This window comes from Mytilus californianus, unplaced genomic scaffold (genome assembly GCF_021869535.1).
Source record: "Mytilus californianus isolate M0D057914Y unplaced genomic scaffold, xbMytCali1.0.p SCAF_8, whole genome shotgun sequence".
Lineage (NCBI taxonomy): Eukaryota > Metazoa > Mollusca > Bivalvia > Mytilida > Mytilidae > Mytilus > Mytilus californianus.
In genome coordinates this window covers 111,629,865-111,650,838 of record NW_026262734.1, presented here as the reverse complement: position 1 = coordinate 111,650,838, position 20,974 = coordinate 111,629,865, and the positions used below count along the sequence as shown (strand labels likewise).

General features: G+C 32.4%; 1 protein-coding gene across 2 annotated transcripts in view; it reads left to right on the top strand.

Annotated features, from left to right (window-relative positions):
* The first annotated feature begins 269 nt into the window (after positions 1 to 269).
* LOC127711598 (ubiquitin carboxyl-terminal hydrolase 30-like) overlaps positions 270 to 20,974 on the top strand; it is a 37,072-nt gene continuing 16,367 nt past the window's right edge. The window contains exons 1-8 of one of the 2 annotated variants that reach the window (XR_007986801.1): positions 270 to 420; positions 5,587 to 5,754; positions 6,646 to 6,737; positions 7,977 to 8,075; positions 9,542 to 9,745; positions 10,559 to 10,696; positions 18,351 to 18,535; positions 19,094 to 19,948. Coding sequence is in view for 1 of the 2 variants with exons in the window: in XM_052217700.1 (XP_052073660.1) it covers positions 282 to 420; positions 5,587 to 5,754; positions 6,646 to 6,737; positions 7,977 to 8,075; positions 9,542 to 9,745; positions 10,559 to 10,696; positions 18,351 to 18,535; positions 19,094 to 19,442 (1,374 nt within the window). In the remaining variant the exon portion in view is untranslated. Of the gene's footprint in view, positions 421 to 5,586; positions 5,755 to 6,645; positions 6,738 to 7,976; positions 8,076 to 9,541; positions 9,746 to 10,558; positions 10,697 to 18,350; positions 18,536 to 19,093; positions 20,833 to 20,974 lie in introns of those variants that run through there. The other variant, XM_052217700.1, reaches the window with a different exon arrangement.

Below are 20,974 nucleotides of genomic sequence, written 5' to 3'. Positions count from 1 at the left end.
TCTTTGCTTAAATAGCACATCATGAATTTTATTAGTAATAGAAGTACATTGTACTATCAAAATTCTTTAACATTTGTAATTTCATCTGGGACTAACTTTCTTTTATCTATCGAGTCGTATTGCCGTCTTTCTCAAAGTTGATCATAGTTGCAGATTTTTGTTGTTCATTATGGTGCGTTGTCATATTGGACTGCATATGGTAACTAATTATAGTATTAATAGTTTTTATAGGGTACAATCTTACGATATGTAAGGACTGTCGTCCCTTACAGAATTTGTTTATGTTGAAAGATCGTCCAGTCGTCATGTTTGACCTTTTTAACAAAAACGTTTTACTTTTTAGTGGACTAGCAACTGTGATTTCAACTAGTGTTTATGTTTTTTGGGGTCCTTCTCAATCTAAGCGAACAAAATCTAAAGGTAAATTTGCTTTTGTAAATTAATTATCGTGTTATCAACTGCCACTGGTTATTATAAAGTTAGTCTAGACCATCTGGACCATGCAGTTATCATCCAAGAAAAGGTAAAAAAAATCCGGACCAGTAAGAATCTTTTGATGGCTTTATTTTAGCCAACCCCCAAGGGTGACTGGGGAATAGAAGTATGGTCACCATTGGTCTTCCTCCGACCGGCAGTAAAACCCTTGCTAAAGTGGGGCGTCCGTTTGGCTGTGCGGGATGTACAAATTTGCAGTCACGTCCGGTCAGAATGGGGACGTTAAATCCGATGACTCGTGTAAAGAGAGTGCCACGCTCTTTGCACGTTAAGAACCCTTGCAACAACTCTTTGAGGGGTCCGTAGGTGACCTGTTGCAAGGCTAAATTTCTGTCCCTATCCAATATACCCTCATTTCCCGTGGCAGTCTGAATTTCTCCGACCTTAATCCCGGAAGCCCCTATTACAGAACCTACATATTGTATTTATTGTTAACTTGTTCTCGTCCTGAATATGCCATGTATGCATGAAATATTTGCCACTGGACCTTAAGCAACCAACAATCAATCAATCAATTATTTTAGCCATGGGCAAGGTCTCAAAATGTTAATAACAGAGACATCAATTAGTATATTGATTGAATTGAGGGGGTTATTGCACATGCATGCAGTTGTTTCTGCCAAAAATACTTAATCTGATTGAAATACAGATCCTCATCTCCACGCTTTGCTTAGAAAGGTCTAACTTCGCTCCATGCCATAAGGAATTGACTACAGCTCAGATATATAGCCTATTTATCTTCAAAAATACACCCCTACTATACCATGGTTACTCTTTTAATTTAGATAGATCTACCTTTTGAATAATTATGTCTGCCATATTGTTACAAGACACACAAATCAGATTTTTGAAGTGAAATTAAACTTTTTTTTTAGTAAAAATGAATTATATCTCAAAATTATATACTTTAATATCTATAAAAGCAGTACAAACCATATAAAATAAAGTTTTCAAGTGACATAAAGTCACATTTATCAGTTCGGGTACAAGTCAAATCGGTATAATAGAAGAATTCAAATATCGAAAAATATTCAACTCGTGACCGAACAACACTGATAATTAACTCATGCGCTACGCGCATTCGTGAATTAATGTGTTGTTCGGTCACTCGTTGAATATTTTTCGCTATTTGAATTCTTCGATTAGTTATTCTATAAGTAATTCTAAAAATGTATAAATGATCTTTCTTTTTATGATTATTTTTGGGGTTGGATTTTATCATTCATTACATCTTTAAAAGTAAATTTAAAAATTTATTGTTTAAAGTTTTCTCAACATTCTATGACTGATGTTTTGATTAGTTTTCTTTTCAATTAATTAATTAATAACTTTTATCAATTACATAATTAACATGTTTGTTGTTTTAACTCTATACAGGTAGTTATTGCTGTTTTTTCTTCAAAAACTTAATAATAAACAATGAAGCCATTATCCAAGCTGTTGTTTAATTATGAGAAAATTAGATGCAATAAAAGGGAAAACTATGAGTTCCTTTCATTACTATCACTAATCAAACTTGCATGCAAAATAATTAGCAATTAAGGTGGTTTTTCAGGAAACTTTAAACAGCATTAAACCAACAATCATGCAAAATGCTCAACTAGTTAAAACATGCATAAAAAATATCCAATACCTTGAATACACATTAAGTTGACCAAAAAAAAATACATACAGAACGAAATCCCCTAAAAATGTAAATAAGTCAATACGTGTTTAACCCCTTCTTTATTTTAATCATTTTGCTTAAAATACTGAAAAAAACATATATTAAACATATCTAACATGGGTGCCGAAATGACTTCATCGGGTGCCGATTTAACCAGGTGCCAAATTGACTAGGTGCCGATTTGACTATATCGGGTACCGATTTGACCAGGTGCCGATTTGACTAGAATTCATCAGTTCTCGGGTCAATATTCAGTTCTTGGGAGTTCTTTGAAAATTGTGGTACCTTATCCAAAATCCACTTGATTTTCTGAAAAAGAAAGGTTTTTTTGTCACTGAAATAGACTGCGAATCATAGTTTTACTAACTTGTTCAGTCCAATTTGAAGCATGAATGACTTAAATCGATCTATCAAGTGAAAAACATAAAAAAAGTGTCAGAAGATTGGAAATGACACAACTGCCATAGTACATGCATAAATTAACAAATTAAATGTACATAATTTACCAGAAAAATAATATGTTTTCTCCAAGTCTTAAAGAGGTCTGCGGCTTAGTTTTAACATATTTTTATTTTTATGCATGATATGTTCACCTTTTAAAGCCTTCAACATCAACAACAATTTTTCCTAATTTATTTTACTGCATGAATATGTACAAATATAACTTTAATTCACGTAGTTACCGCCTGTAACATCTGTTTCTTGTGTTGACTTGTCCAGGAGGAAAGACTTTGGCCTGCTGCTTCCAGCAGATCTAATGTTTGTTTTAGTCTGTAATTAATACTTTTTACCAATTCCTTCCTTAGAATGTTAGTTTACAAAATCAATATACCTGTAGTAAATTGACTTCTTAATTCAAAGAAATAAACACATGACACATGAAATAGTGGCTTGCAGATCTTTCGTTAATACATAATTTCACGCATGCATCACAACTGAAGATTGGCCAATCAGATAATTAGATTGTGTTTATCTATTTTTATACGACCGCAAAAAAATTTTTGTGGTCGTATATTGGTATGACGTTGGCGTCGTCGTTGTCGTTGTCGTCGTCCTGGCGTCGTCCGAAGACACATTGGTTTTCGCACTCTAACTTTAGTTTAAGTGAATGGATCTCTATGAAATTTTACCACAAGGTTCAATACCACAAAAGGAAGGTTGGGATTGATTTTGGGGGTTATGGTACCAACAGTAAAGGAATTAGGGGCCAAAAAGGGGCCAAAAATAAGCATTTTTGTAACTTCCAGACATAACTTGTGTGTTAGTGTATGGATCTCTTTGACATTGTACCACAAGGTTCCATATCACAAAAGGAATGCTGGGATTGATTTTGGGGGTATTTGACTCAAAATTTTAGGAATTAGGGGCCAAAAAAGGGGAAAAAAACAAGCATTTTTCTATTTTCATGACAATAACTTGTGTGTAAGTGTATGGATCTTTCTGAAATTGTACTACAAGGTTCCATATCACAAAGGGAAAGCTGCAATTGAGTTTGGGGGTAATTGCCGAAACGTTTAGGAATTGGGGGCCAAAAAGGGGCCAAAAATAAGCATTTTTCTAGTTTCCAGATAATAACTTGTGTTCAAGTGTATGGATCTCTCTGAAATTGTACTGCAAGGCACCATACCACAAAGGGAAGGCTGGGATTGATTTTCGAGGTAATTGCCTCAATATTTTAGGAATTAGGGGCCAAAAAGGGGCAAAAAACAAGCATTTTTCTAGTTTCAGGACAATAACTTGTGTGTAAGTGTATGGATCTTTCTGAAATTGTACTATAAGGTTCCATATCACAAAGGGAAAGCTGGGTTTGAGTTTGGGGGTAATTGCCCGAAACGTTTAGGAATATGGGGCCAAAAAGGGGCCAAAAAACACATTTTTCTAGTTTCCAGACAATAACTTGTGTTCAAGTGTATGGATCTCTCTGAAATTGTACTGCAAGGTACCATACCACAAAGGGAAGGCTGGGATTGAGTTTGGGGGTCATGAATCATAAGAGGGTTTAAAAAATTGGGGGGGGGGGGTTTCCTTTTTTTTCTTTTTTTCCTTTTTTTTTTCTTTTAAAATTTTCCATTTTAAGTTGGTTATTTCTGATTTATATTTAAAAACAAATAATAATGATATGGTAGGAGATACACACCAAACAGGATGTGTAAATAATTATATAATAAGTATTGTGCAATAGCAAGAAATTTTCAATTGCACAGTATTGCACAATAGCAAGAAATCTTCAATTGCACAGTATTGCGCAATAGCAAGAAATCTTCAATTGCACAGTATTGCGCAATAGCAAGAAATCTCCAATAGCACAATATTGGGCAATAGCAAGAAATTGTCAATTGTACAGTATTGCGCAATAGCAAGAAATATTTAATTGCACAGTATTGTGCAAAAGAAGATACTTCGTATAAATTGCTTATAAATTTCTTGCCCCGTTTTTAAATTGGTCCACATTGAGGTCCAAAGGGTCCAAAATAAAACTTTGTTTGATTTCATCAAAAATTGAATTGTTGGGGTTCTTTGATATGCCGAATCTAACCGTGTATTTAGATTCTTAATTTTTGGTTCCGTTTTCTAATTGGTCTACATTAAGGTCCAAAGGGTCCAAAATTAAACTTAGTTTGATTTTAACAAAAATTGAATTCTTAGGGTTCTTTGATATGCTGAATCTAAACATGTATTTAGATTTTTGATTATGGGCCCAGTTTTCAAGTTGGTCCAAATCGGGGTCCAAAATTAAACTTTGTTTGATTTCAACAAAAATTGAATATATGGGGTTCTTTGATATGCTGAATCTAACCATGTATTTAGATTTTTGATTTTTGGGCCCCGTTATCAACTTTGTCCACATTGAGGTCAAAAGAGTCCAAAATTAAACTTTGTTTGATTTCATCAAAAATTGAATTCTTGGGGATCTTTGATATGCTGAATCTAACCATGTATTTAGATTTTGGATATTGGACCATAATAGGTGAATGTCCAATTTAAAATTTTTAAGTTCTTAGACCACATTCATTCTGTGTCAGAAACCTATGCTGTGTCAAATATTTAATCACAATCCAAATGCAAAGCTGTATCAAGCTTGAATGTTGTGTCCATACTTGCTCCAACTGTTCAGGGTTCGACCTCTGCGGTCGTATCAAGCTGCGCCCTGCGGAGCATTTTATTATATATTGGAGTTGACATGGTTGAAACGGGGACAAATCCTCGGGTTTTACCATCATGACCATAGATAATAATACTAATTAAAACATCAATTTTTTTTTTGTTGAATCACAAACAATCGAGAATCTCACCTTCTAGAAATCTAAAGTGCCAGGATGTTTAAAAATATGGTATTCATTATAACTATTATTCTTTTTGCAAATGTTTTGTTTTACAAAATAAACTTATATTTTTGTACAAGTTCCTGTATCTATTTTTTCCAGATGTGTGTGCTGGATTACAGAATTTAGGCAATACCTGTTTCCTGAATGTAATTCTCCAGTCCTGGGCATCATGTAACAGTGTTATAACATGGCTCTCTGATTTCATTATCCGACATGAAAACCAAAGTAGTGATTCCTTAGCTGTCGCTGTGCAAAAAACATTGTCAGGTATAGTAACTAAGGCAAAAAACATTGTCAGGTATAGTAACTAAGGCAAAAAAGAAACAGTTGTGGTTCTGATCGCCTTACCATACCTAGTGTGTATGCTTCAACCCTAAACTTTTTTTTCAGAAAAAACAATTTGTAATTTTTGCTGATGAAAAAAGCTCTTCCTTTTGGGTGTACCAAAATTGTCTGGGTCTAATGAGCCCTATTTGTAGACAACTTTGCGACCATGATTGATAATAAACAAATGGCCAGATTATACAAAACTGACAAGTAGTGTGCTCACAGTTCGGTTGATGAAATGCAACCATAATACCAATGACAGTTTCATATTAAAAAAAAACATTGAACAATGAAAAAAATGCAAGCAGGCAAAAAAAGAAATACCTACCAATCCTATTTTTGTGGGGCATGCAATAGGAAACACACCTATTTTGTTTGGTCTAACCAGTATGGAGGTCCTCTAAGAATGTCTAATGCAAGTCATATTTACCTAATCACCAGGTACATTTGTTACATGTACAAGAAGATAATACTAACACCCATGCCAACCTTCTTGATTTATCGGGATTTCTCCCATGAAATTGTTGTTAAACTGACTCATGAAATCCTATTTCATAAACTATATATAGCAGACATTCATAGGAGAGAAAATAACATAAAGCATATATATACTCGTTAAAAATCATAAATTATCAGACAAAAAAACACTCATGACATGTACCGTTATAAGAGATGCATTAGCATGATTAGATCCTTTTGTGTCTAAAATCCTCAATGCAGACATGGCAGATATTGTTGCTATTATTTTTCAATATTTCATTTAACAATAAACATTGTAAAATCTCTGATTATACCATGTTAATACAATTATTTAATATTGTTTATTTTCAGCATTGAATGAGACCCACAATGACATGTACAGTCCTGTTAAAGTATTGGATGCACTTAGATATAGAAGATGGGTTATCTCCCATGATGAACAGGTTAATTTCCTCATTTAGTATTGTCGTTCTATTATTTTTACACCTTTGCTAAATGCTTATTAAATTTAAAGAATAAGAAAAGTAGCAGAATGCAAGACATACATAACATAGGGATGCTAATCTGACAGGGATGGCATATATCATGTATATGAAAAGTAAGCTTTATATTTCAGACGGTCAATGAAGGTAGACCTGGATGCTTCATACCTTGTTTTCTGATCAATGCCTTGTGTTATTAATTTTTGATCTGTCATATTTCCATTGACCTTGACCTCATTTTCATGGTTCCGGGACAGTGAAAAAAAATGTATAGTTTATTTCATGGATCAGTGATCATCAATATTAATTTTTCATAGTCAAGTCTGTATCTCATTTACCTTAACATGTATAAGCATTGTAACGTGTACATGTCCCTCTGGCAGGTTACTTCTGACCACGGCATGTTTCATTGGACAATGTTAAGTTTTTGTGGTTTGTACTTTCCTATTTAGCACCTATCAGTTAATCAGTTAGGAATAAGAGAACAAAAATGTTGGAGTAAGAATAGACGGTCTTGATGTGGTCATGTCTATATAGAGACTTATCTTTCTCCTTGCTTTTGTGAGCTAGCAAGATTCTGTTTCAATCTATTGATCTTGTGAAAGGCAGGTTTGATTATCATATAACATCACAGCATGTTGTTGTGCTTAATATTGTTTAAAGGTTGCCCACTGGACATTAAACATTTGTCCAATCATTTTTTCTCACCATTTATAAGAAATTTTTTCATGTCTAATTTTCAGTACATAAAATTTTTTAAATGTTGTATTATTGTCAATAATACAACTATCTAATAGCATTTGACCAGAGTCCAAATGATGAGGATATAAGCAACTATAGGTCACTGTGCAGCCTTCAACAATGAACAAAAGCCATATAAGCCCCTAAGATGACAAAAGGTGAACTGTTACAATAGGTATTTTACAAAGAAAATTACTGTACAAAAACATTTCATAGTCTGTTAAAGTGTATTGTACAAAACAGTGAAACAGCAAGGAATAGACTGTTCCTTGTAAGGTTAAAATGTCGATCAAAACCGAGACACAAAAATAACCCGATATAAGATTATTTATCTCTTGCTGTCCGACACATGTGATGCTGCATAGTATCTGACTACACATTAATCTTTTGTCACTTGTATGCAAGTACAACAAAATGTATTGTGCTTTTACATAAATTGGCTTATGCATTTTATTTTAGGATTCCCATGAACTGTTCCATGTATTAACACAGACTCTCGATGAAGATACTGCTAGATATCCCAGAGTTGTCTCCCTTTTTGACACTGATACATTGGAGGTTTGTCTTGCTTAGTTTTCTAAGAACCTGAATGTCCTTTAGTCAGATCAGACATGTCAGAAAAGAAAGTACATGTATGTTCTAGTGAGAAAAGAACAAAGGTACAAATGAACATGCAATTAGGAGAGAACTGTATTGTATTTTAAGCTCAGACGGCATCAATTGGTGATTTGATGGTTGTGAATGCCAGTAAACGGGTATTTGAGACCATCAAATCAACAATTGATGCCGTCGAAGATTAAAATACAATATTGTTATCTCCATTCTAATGAAACTGACAGAATACAACGTCAAATCATACATTCAAAATCTGTCAAACGTCGTCTGCGCTTGAAAATTGGTGACGTTATCCAATCAAAATGAACGTTACAAACGATGTTGCATTAGAATTTATAATTACTAGTTAAAGAATAACAACACCATGACTGAAAATGATGAATCAACAACATACCACAAAACAATACATAGGGAAATAAACAACAACTCACATGGAACTTGGGATTAAGTTATGTGCTCTGGAATGTTAAACAGTGCCTGCTCCACTGGTTTCACCTGTCGTGTTACTCATGACAAATAAAAATGTAAAAGTTGCAAAGTTGTGAAAGTAACATTCAATGATATCAAAAATGTAGAAAGGAGTGTAGAATAGACCTTATCGCTATTTGGGAATCTGCAACACTTGATCCGAAAATTTGTGACACTTGAACTTTTGAGGTGATACAACAAACACTTTTCCTTTGTGGTGTCAGACATTTTCTCTTGTGATGTCAAAATTTTACAGGAACCTCTGTGATGTCCAGTAATGGCAGACAAATAGCTCTTAGGTGTATGATGCTTATGACAAGTGGGACATAGCTATGGTCATGTGACACTGATATAAAGATCATCCTGATTATGATGGCTTCTGTAAAACATTCACTTAAAAGCATGACAACTCTATTTTAAGAACAACAAATAAAGAACCACTCAATTCAATAGTTACCTCATTAATAGCTGCAATCTCTCAAGGAAATAATGATAGGAAACTAGATTTTAAGAAGTATTTGATGAAGTGTAAGTTTTGCTTACACTTGCTCTAAATTTCGGACACCCAAAAACAATTTTCATGACTTACTGTAAACCAACTAATTTTTCGTGAGCGATTTATTTTCACATCTTTCGCGAGTAGAATAATAACTCGAATATAATCGTCACGAATATGTAAAACTTGAATCTTTCCTCATTTAACTACATCAAGCAAATTTGTAAACCGCGAAATTAAATCGCTGCAAAATGGGCTAGGAAGGGCTAAAAGCGAAATAAAGTATCCGCGAAAATAAGTTGGTTTACAGTAATGATTTATAGCTATATTACTAAAAGCAGACAATTAATAAACAGATATACTAATATTTTGAACAAGAGAACGAGATTTCACAGCTATTTTATAAGTGAATATGCTGATGATGGTAATTTTATTATTTCTGTAGAATTCTGATGTTGTATACCAATCTGAGAAACATGCTTTGTCAAGAACAAAAGGCTTACTACCTGTTTTACCTCACAGAGAAATGGAACAACCCTTTAGAGGATTACTGGCCAGTCAGATGGAATGTCAGAAGTGTGGATATAGGAATCCTATCAAATATGATGCGTTTGATAGCTTATCATTAAATCTGCCATCCATATCAATGGTAGTAAATTATTTACTATTTCAGGGAAAACAGGAAAGGGCTGTTCCAGATTTAAGTGCATGGGGGGGGGGGGGGGGGGGGGGGGGGAATAGGAGACACTCATATTATTAAATTGTGGGTGGTTGCATTTTCTTTAGAATTTTGTGGGAATTGAAAGTAAAATGAAAATTTTATTATTTTGGGTGGTTGAGGTAAAAAAAAAAGTGCCTCCCATCTCACTTATGCTTTTCAGTTAAACGTCAAAAATGATATTTAAACTAATTTTTATGATAAACAATTTATGCAATCTTTATATCATCATGGTTGCTGACATTTTCATGGTCACAGTACTCTGTTTTATAGTCTATTCCATTCATTCTCTTCATGTACTCCAGCTTCCTTCACCAATAAAAAAATTATTGCCATGATATAGCCATAAAAGTGGTGATAAACACCAACAAACAAAGCAAGCTATTCTACTAATAAAATACAACCCACCCAGGAGGGTGCACTTAAAGTAAGGTAGCTACACATAGAAGCAATTTCAGCACTTTTTCATGCAGTTATCTTCTCAAATTGCTGCAATGAATAATTTCCAAGGAAATTAATTTTGAAGTTTATCTCTTATGATATTATGTCTTTTATTTTATTTAGGCAAACCACTGATACTTCAGGACGGGGTTGCTTGAAATTTTTATCCTTTGAATAAAACATGATGAACTCAGTGTAAGTTATCCAGTGGATAACTCTTATCCATTGGTCAACTGTTTTGAGAAACTAAGTCCTGGTTATTGCAATTAAAAAGAATTCATATTTTTTGTTTGTACTTGACAGGGAGCACTTACATTAGAGAGAATGCTTCAGCGTTACATTAGTGAGGAAACAGTCCATGATATTGAGTGTATAGGTTGTAGTAAAAACAGGAAACCAGTCATTAAAACCACATTTAAGAAAAAGCTGACAATAGGAAAGGTATAATTCTATTAGCCTGATTAAATGATTAAACAGCATAAATCAATAGATTGGATAGACATGTAACATCCTGTGGTATCATGGGTTTAAAAATCCACTAGCCAGACGCCCAGGACTAGAACATGTAAACCTTTGGCAATCAAAACTTGTCATCCAATATGCCCAACAGACTAGTAAAATAAATTCTTGGCGTTAACAGTCAGGGGTACTACTTATATAAGTGATTTTATTATCACCTATATCAGTGATTTTATAAATTCAGTTATCACCTATTAAAGTGATTTTGGTGTTTCCTTCGATCTTCAAATGCTAACTCTATTAAATTTCCATATTTTGACAAATTTTTCCTTAAATTTCTTACATAGATAAATTATCCCTTTCTCTTGTATATTAATTTCACCAGTGCGCTTGGACAGTAAGTAAGTGCACTAAAGTTTTTAAAAGTAACCTTGGGAATTTTTCTGTAATCAGATACAGTGGAACCTCGTTGTGTCAAAGTCCAAGGGACCTGATCAAAGTATTTGACTCATCCGAGGTTCGACTCATCCAAGGTCGATTGTGTTGTCATAAATTTGGAATGCATGAAATACGGTATGAGATTTGTGTAAACTAGATACAATGAACAGTGTGCCTTTTTTTCGATATGACACTTTATGATTGTGTATTCAATCTCCATTTTGGTACTTCGTAATAATTAAACACACAAGTACAGATACAAATCGATCACAAATAAAATCAATAGTATACATGTACACAAATATTTACAAAGGTCAGTCACTATAAATTATGAAATCCCTCGCGGCACGAAATAAGTTCTGAACAGTCTCTGATGAGGTCGTCTGCTTTACATAACATTATCATAAATTTATTATAATTGTCCTAATCCTTTTATTTATTGTAATTGTAATTAATGTGTTTTAAATCTAAAGTTTCATTTAATCTCGGTTTGGGTCATTTAAATTCGTTTCGTTTTTATCTCAGGTGAAAAATGTTAAACACACTAACATTCCGCTTGAACGATCAACAAAGGTGTTAATTAGCGGTCTTCATAAACATGCCATTTTAACTGTTATACAAACAAGTATGTTTACTCAGCTTTAATCTCTTTTGAAAATGATTAGGTGACATAATAAATACATCCGATTTGAATTTTTATCATTAGGCCTGCATCTTTCGAAAATTCTTACTTTCCAACTTCGAGACATCGGGGTCAATTTACATTAATTTTATTTCGACAGGACTATAAAATTTACTCAACTTAACAGAGTATTCGAATCAACCGAGTTCGACTCATCAGAGGTAATTATGCATTGATCAAACAGGAATTTTACCGGGACAGAGAAATTACTTTGACTCATCCGAGTTTTCGACACAATGAGGTTCGACTGTATTCATTAACTACTCTTACAATCAGACAAATGTCAACAATTTTAAGTAAACTGATTGGTCTTCTTCAGAGTTAGAATGACCTACTTCAAGGTTATGTCCTGATCTAAAAATTATTCCAGTTTATGCATATTTAAATAAACTGTAAACACTGACAGGCTCATCAAGCAAAAGATAATTTCTGCATGTATGTAGTTGTTTTTTAAATGGAATCCTTGTCTTTTAACCAATAAAAAAATCCAGCTTGTTGGAAAAATATCAAGAAAATGTTATAAACACTTATTGAAGTGATTACATTTTTACTTCTCAAATTACTTGTTTCAGTGATTTTAAATAGTCTGTGTCTATTTTTGTGAAAATTTTCAATTTTTCAAAGCCAAAATCACTTAAAGATGTGATTCTGAAATCACTTGTATAAGTAGTACCCCTGACTGATTAACAAAATAGACAGTGGAAAATCCATTCCTCACTCATTTTAGCTTAGCCAATCGGATTCAATTACTTCATTGATTCCAGAAATTTGAACTGATTTTTTACATGTTTTGAAAATGGAGCAAAAAAATGGGTAGAAGTTAAGAACGGTATCATGTACTGAATGCAATTCCCGTACTTTCAATGTCGATTTCAGTATACTAGGGGGTATTGTATATTGCTCATACCAAGACTTTCAATAAACAGTACTGGGAGTACATGGAGTATGATGCACCTGTTTGCATCTAATTAATTTAGTCAAAAAGAAATACGTATTAAAAAGTGGTTTTATCATAAATTTTAAAAGGTATTAAAAAAGTTTTTAAGTGAGAAAAAACAACAGAACTACGTTGTTAACAAGTACATGTTTTCCCGGTGTGAAACTTAGTTATGCATCAAAATTCTTCCGAAACGCTAAAAAATATCACTGATACCTTTATCAAGTGTTCATTTCAAAGTATTTTTTTTTTATACAATTTGAAGAAACAAACATGGAATGAACTCTTAAAACTCAATTGTGCTTTGTATATATACACAGATTATATGTATCTGTCTCTGGTCCCATGCTTTGCCATTGTCAAGTCAACATACGGTATTAGGAAAATGTGCTTTTTAAAAACAAATGTAAAGTTCTGAAACATGATATTGCTTTAATTTTTTTATATACTTATGTTGAACATTTCGTATGATGCACTGTCAATGTACCAGTTTAGGTCAGAACATCAAATTTCAAAAGTCTGAAGTTTAATATCCTTTTTATGTCAATCATTGGTATGATTGATGCTCAAATTATTACCATGTCATGATTGCCTTTCTGGTCTTCACTGATGCAGTATTTCTAGTCCTCACTAACACAGTACAGTACAACCTGTGACTTCCTCTTAGTTATGTCCACCCTCTTGTATGGTCACCATCAAATGGTGGCCATTTATTGGGGTATTCAATCTTGAGATGTTGGCCATTTATTGGGGTCATAAAACATAGGTTGATGTTTTATCTAATTATGTTACCTGTTGAAATCAATCAGGGTTGAAGTTTTCAGCTTGTATGTTTCATTAAAATTAACCTGTGCAGGTAAATCAGGTTTCTTCTCAAATTGACATTTCACCTTTTCTTGAAAATGTAGAATAGAATGTTTGTTTTAGTCTTTGTTAATTCATATCATTTGTTGATTTTTCTGTCTTTAAATTTACATATTTTCTTTTTTTTCTAATGTTTTTATTTTTTTATGTTATTATTTTTTATTTGTTTTTTTGCTTCTTATTCTTTTAATTTCTTCTTGGAAAGAATCTTTAGTAGAAATGACAAAAATTCAAATATAAGTTATTGACTAGCATTTGAAAACAAAAGAGAGAATCCTTTAAATGATTATATTTTCAGAAAAAAAAAGGTTATTGTACATGATGTACATGGTATTCTATTGTTCGTTTGCATAATTAAATGAATTATTATTAATTATAACTTATAATCATGCAAATGATATGTTTAAAGGAACCATGAAGCAAGCAATTTAACAAGTCAGTTTATTCACAAATTTAAATTATCAATATGAATGAATATCAATCCTTTTATAATAAATTTTGTTAACAAAGTTGTACAATCTATTATCATGATTATTATTCAGGAAAACTACAAATATCATTATATGGTATAGGAATAAACTATTTTTGTTTATCTTTGATATTTTTCAAATCTCAAAACGAGTTTTACATGAAAAATAACTAAAGAGACTTACAAAGAAATTATTTAAAGAAAAAACTGTCTTGCTTTTTGAAACAATTGTAAACTTATCAAATATGTTATCTTCAGTTTGGCTAATTTTGTCAGTTAACAGGCAAAATTTGTTTCCTGAAAATATAAAGTTCACTTCTATATAGATTGTGATATTTTTATGGTCTATTAATTAAATCACTTTTTGTTCTGTGTATTATATTGTCGAAACAGCAGGACTGGCATATGCATGATACATATTCTTGGTATACATTTGCAAAGAATATTTCACTCAACTCAGGCCTTTTAGATAAAGTTAATAATTGCAGGGACTTGAATGAATTAGATTCTGTAAAGCCCTTGATTAAAAATGATTTAAAAAAAAAAAATAAGAATATTTTTGAAAATAAAATAAAAACTTATGATGAAAACAGTAAACTCAAATGCTTCACTAAGTAAAGAATTAGTGGTCATAATTTAGAAATAGAAAATGGTGAATAAAAATTCCTATAAAGGATAGAATTGTTTGTAAAATTAACATAACAACTTTGAGATAATCTATTTGAAAATTGTTTACCTTCTTATAATAATGTCTCTGTCCAGTTTATGAATAAAATCTTGAATCTTATGAATAAAATCTTAACCAAGAACAAAAAGTAAAAGAAATGCTAAACCTCTATAACATGGAACACGTTTAAAATATTGGCTCCTTTATAAAAGAAAGTCATTAGAACTGAGGGCAGAAACCTAATAACTTTTTTCCATGTGTTTTGATTTCTTATAGAATTGTTATTTCTTTGCATTATAATGTTTGTTTTGGGTTTTTTTTTTTGTCAGAAACTTGATTAAATTGTAATATGTTTATACGACAATAAAAAAATTATCAAATTTTTCTGTAATGAATACTTTGAATATACATGTATTTATTCAATAGAGAAATAATGAATTGCCTAAATTTTATTTAGAATAAGTCCTAAAGATAATCTTAAACATTTGTTAAACAATGTTAAATGCAGTAAGTATAAACAATTTTGATTTTAGAAAATTAATTTGAGAATCACCTTTTCAATGGAAAAAGGCAGGCGTTGTAAAAGTTTGCATTATATTAGAAGATGATATTCATTTATTATTCACTTGCCAAAAAATATATGTAAAAAATAACTTAAATTGATAGAATTATTTAAAAGTTATAACATCAAAACAAACATTTGCAAACAGTCATGAGAAAACTTTTTTACAAAAAAAGTTAGCAAGCTATATGTTCAACTAGTTTTATTATTTCATTTTACTTTAGAATTTTCATGTCATAATCACAGCTATTAAAGTTTGACAAACACAAAAAGTAATATATTTTCCCTGAGACACTTTACCTGTAAGTTATGTAATTTTAACACTTCAATGCTGTCATGATTTCTCTTTATCCTTGACTAGTTTTTGATTAATACCTTGTGTATTAATTAAGCAGCAGGGGGTATAATGATGGACATTTAGGGCCATCATGGTGACCATATTTTTTATGGCCACCATTAATAAGATAATGTCACAGGTAGTACTGTATTTCTGGTTTTCACTAACACAGTATTTCTGGTTTTCACTAACACAGTATTTCTAGTTTTCACTGACACAGTATTTCTGGTCCTCACTGATGCAGTATTTTTAGTCCTCACTAACACAGTATTTCTGGTTTTCACTGACACAGTATTTCTGGTCCTCACTGATACAGTATTTCTGGTCTTCACTGACACAGTATTTCTGGTCCTCACTGACGTAGTATTTCTGGTCTTCACTGATACAGAATTTCTGGTCCTCACTGATACAGTATTTCTGGTCACCACTGACACAGTATTTCTGGTCCTCACTGATGCAGTATTTCTGGTCTTCACTGATACAGAATTTCTGGTCCTCACTGATACAGTATTTCTGGTCTTCACTGATACAGAATTTCTGGTCCTCACTGATACAGTATTTCTGGTCACCACTGACACAGTATTTCTGGTCCTCACTGATACAGTATTTCTGGTCTTCACTGATACAGAATTTCTGGTCCTCACTGATACAGTATTTCTGGTCTTCACTGACACAGTATTTCTGGTCCTCACTGATGCAGTATTTCTGGTCTTCACTGACACAGTATTTCTGGTCTTCACTGACACAGTATATCTGGTCTTCACTGACGCAGAATTTCTGGTCTTCACTGACACAGTATTTCTGGTCCTCACTGATACAGTATTTCTGGTCCTCACTGACGTAGTATTTCTGGTCTTCACTGATGCAGTATTTCTGGTCTTCACTGACACAGTATTTCTGGTCTTCACTGACACAGTATTTCTGGTTTTCACTAACACAGTATTTCTAGTTTTCACTGACGCAGTATTTCTGGTCTTCACTGACACAGTATATCTGGTCTTCACTGACGCAGAATTTCTGGTCTTCACTGACACAGTATTTCTGGTCCTCACTGATACAGTATTTCTGGTCCTCACTGACGCAGTATTTCTGGCCTTCACTGACACAGTATTTCTGGTCTTCACTGACACAGTATTTCTGGTCTTCACTGACACAGTATTTCTGGTCCTCACTGATACAGTATTTCTGGTCCTCACTGACGCAGTATTTCTGGTCTTCACTGACACAGTATTTCTGGTCCTCGCTGACACAGCATTTCTAGTTTTCACTGACACAGTATTTCTGGTCTTCACTGACGCAGTATTTCTGGTCATCACTGACACAGTATTTCTGGCTCCAAGCTGACCAGTCTTTACTATTACTCCTAAATGCCGAGTGCATTGGGGAGAAGCATGCACAAAAAAAAAACACATTATCAGGTCTTTTGCATTGTTTGACCAGTTGAGGGATCAAACCCAGACACCCTCACTTGAGGACAGCATGCAGCATGACTATCCAGGCAGTTAAGTGTAAATTCAAATGTCAAATATTCTTTTATTATTTCATGTATTTCCTGAGGTTAAATTAGTTTTGAGACGATGATATATTTTGTTGATCTAATAAGCAGTTGTCAGTTGAATACATTTGAATAAAGGAGACATTGGTATATGTCAATGAGAATGAACCCAACAATACAAGTTCAACAAAAAGATTTCTTTCAAAAGTATAATTGAAATCCAGGCACTGATTTTAGAGGAGTTGCAGATACAACCTGTTGACAGACACAGGAAAGGACACTTTGATAATTATACACACTATGCTTCACTTATCATTGACATAGATGCCATCCCCCTTTTGTTGCAATCAGTTACAAAGTATTAAAATTTCAGTAATTTGTGATTTTTTCAGAAATAATATTTTTTTCTTTAAATTTTATAATAATTATGACACAGCGACAAAATAGATGACTTCCTTTATTTATGACATCTACGAATCAAAGTAAGTGAGGAACAGCGACCATCGTACTAAATGGAATAATCATGAATTTGCAAAAGGCATAATGTTCGGGTTACAATTTTGTTGTCCAAGTTTTCTTTCCTTACTGTAGAAATTCAATTGTTCCATTAGACATCGAAAATGGAAAACAAAGTCTTGCTTCATTAATTATTCGGAATCAAACAAGAAATGAACATATCACTTTCTATTAGAGATAATCCTGAGAAAGTCTTAAGTATTTTATAATCCGAATCACTCAAGCACTTATCGTTACACTATTTTAACCAAAAAATGAAAAATCACAATGATCAAAAAGATATCTAAATATTGAACTGTTCTGGACTGGTAATGAACGAAGATCAGTAACAAGTAAACTGTTAATCGTAACACCATAATTTTGGTTCAAAATTTGTAACAATTATGGAACGGTTGTCATCTACGCATTGAGTATAAAAAAGATATTGAACAAGCCAACATTGTTATTGATATGCAAATTAAAAAAAGTGAAAAAATATTTCATGGAAACTCAATGCATAGGACAAATGCCATACATGTCTCCTTTATTCAAATGTATTTAACTAACAACTGCTTATTAGATCAACAAAGCAGATCATCGTCTCAAAACAAACCTTGTTATTGGTTAAGTCATATAAGATTTAAACCTCAAAATTTCATTAATAATTTGTCAATATTATAAACTTTGCAGCTACCAAAGTGTTTATGTATACACATACAAAGAACACACTGGTTAGACAATGGAATGCAGATGAAACGTTACGATAACGTGACTTTCCCTCAGACGTTACACATGGATGGATTTGTTTATTCAAAGTCTGCTACAAAAGACAGGAAACAGGGGTTAGTGGGAGGTCGAGATGATTGTGTCTTTAGGTAATATATAATATTACATAAATTAAAAAGTGTTAATGATGGCAAAATTTAAAGTTAACGTATGTTTATTTAAAACTATGTCCAAGTACAAGATTCTGTTGGAACAGACACTATTGCGTAGGTTATGTTGTATTTCATTTAACTTATAACACACTCAAAATATAAAGATAAGAAGATGTGGTATGATTGCCAACGAGAAAACTAACCACGAAAGACCAAATGAAATAGATGTAAGCAATTATATGTCACCATACAGCATTATACTGTACATGTTAACGAAGAAATTTTCTGGCTGATTTTATTCACAATTTGCTGATTGAGTTTTAATTCGCATGTCTTTTTTTCTGCATTCAGATGCCCCAATGTTCTGTTGCCAACCCTAAAACATTTGATTGCTGTGCCCCAAAAAAAAATTCATGGTGGATGTGAAAATGACATGATGTTTAATGTAAATGGTGATCATACTTTAAGAAACATATCAATTTTATTGTATTTAGTATCTTTTATCCACTGAGCACATTCTCATTCTTAACATACACAAATTTCATGTGTCTTCAGCTTCCAAAATCAGTCTGCATCATCTGGTGTGAATTTACTACGAGCCTTGAACTATGATTGTACAACCCAGAGTGGCCTTCACATTCAGAAACCATTGTATAATAGTACAAGTGACATTAACCACAACAGTCCTGAAGGAGCCATGTCTTACAAACTTAGTTCTGTTATCGTCCATCTTGGAGATGTGTTTACTGGACATTTCATCTGTTACCGTAGAAGTCCTCAGACTGTACAAGGAACCAGACAAAATGAACGCTGGCTTTGTTGTTCTGATTCATCCGTTACTCCATGTACCTTAGACGATGTTCTGTCAAGTGAAGCTTATATGTTGCTATATGAGAGATTGTAATTTATAGATGTGGTCCAGCATTTTGTGTTCATACCAAATTCATCGATTTTTTACAAATGCACATTGGTTTTAAACACTGCCTTATTTGTATTTTATGAAGTTTGTTTTTAATCACTACAATCATGAGAAAGACAATTTTAACTGTTTTGTTAAATTTATTACATATATAGTAATACATAATATTAAGAATTCCTTGGAAACTTTCTACCTTGCAAACTTGGGGATCTCCCTTTTAAGAAATTTGTTAAATTGGACATTTAATGTACATTTTCTCCGCATGCAAAGTTTGATAACCTTAACTCTATCATGTATTTAATTCAAATTTCTCATCCTTAAAATATACCATGAAGCTTGTCAAATAGTGGCCTATTCCAACTGTTCATTTCTACCACTTAGATCATAGTTCAGTTGTTAACCGATTAACTTGACTATAGTTATGTTTGCATGGGTTGATTGCTTTTTGTTTAACATGTGTAAAGTTGTGTGCCAGTTACAAATGTGGAAATGTTTTATGTTTCCATTCATAAGTATGGAAAAAAGTTATTTTTTATGTGTGCATATTGCTTTTTGAATGATATTTTTATGTGGGTTATTACACATATCATATTGAATATATCTGCATGATTATAAAAACTCCTGCAGGAAATTGTTTATATATGCTTCAACAAATTTAATATTCTATGGTCATGTATTTTTTCAATATTTCCTCAATATTTTTGTCCCTTTTTGGTTTTTCTTAGTATGTGCATTAAAAAAAATGATAAAATTATACATCTTAAAATTACTTTTAGAAGAAAATATTTGAAAATCTACTTGCTTCTAATATATTCACTTATAAAAATCGTTCTTAACAAGAATTTCAACAGTAAAAAATGTCCTAAATTTAAATGATTTCATTACTTAAATTCAGTTTCGCTGTAAATTTAATTAGATTTTTTACAGTTCTTATATAGACATTTCAGAAGATACTGGTGATTAATATTCATTAATTTTGTCTTGCCAGCAAAGAAACTTGCTTTAAGGATTAGAGTATGCTAATTTTGGTATCTTGTGGCATCAACAATTGATAAAGTGTGTGGCAAGTTCACTCAGACGAGAAGTATTTTAATCTAAAACTATCATTATGCTACCTTCATATACAATGTATAAAAAAATTAATTTGTGTCGTCATTGTTTTCAGTAGAGAATGTTTCAGCCATATATGTTTATAAAATCATGCAAAATATTGTATTAGTTTGTTACATGTGATCATGTTTAACCCCTAAAGGTATTTTATCTTAACTATTCATTGACAGTTGTTGTTGCTTTTGATGAACTTTTAAGTGTTTACTTTATGTGGATTTAATATCCATTGTTGTTAAAGTCCTAAAATAAAATATCTCTATCAGTTTTTATTAGTTCTTATCTTAATACCTTGATCAATAAATGCAATTGTGTACATGTATATATCTATACTATTTGGAGACTGATTTTTCTCTCACCTCTGACCAATGTTGCAGAATACAAGACATATGGATGCTTTGATAGGCAGC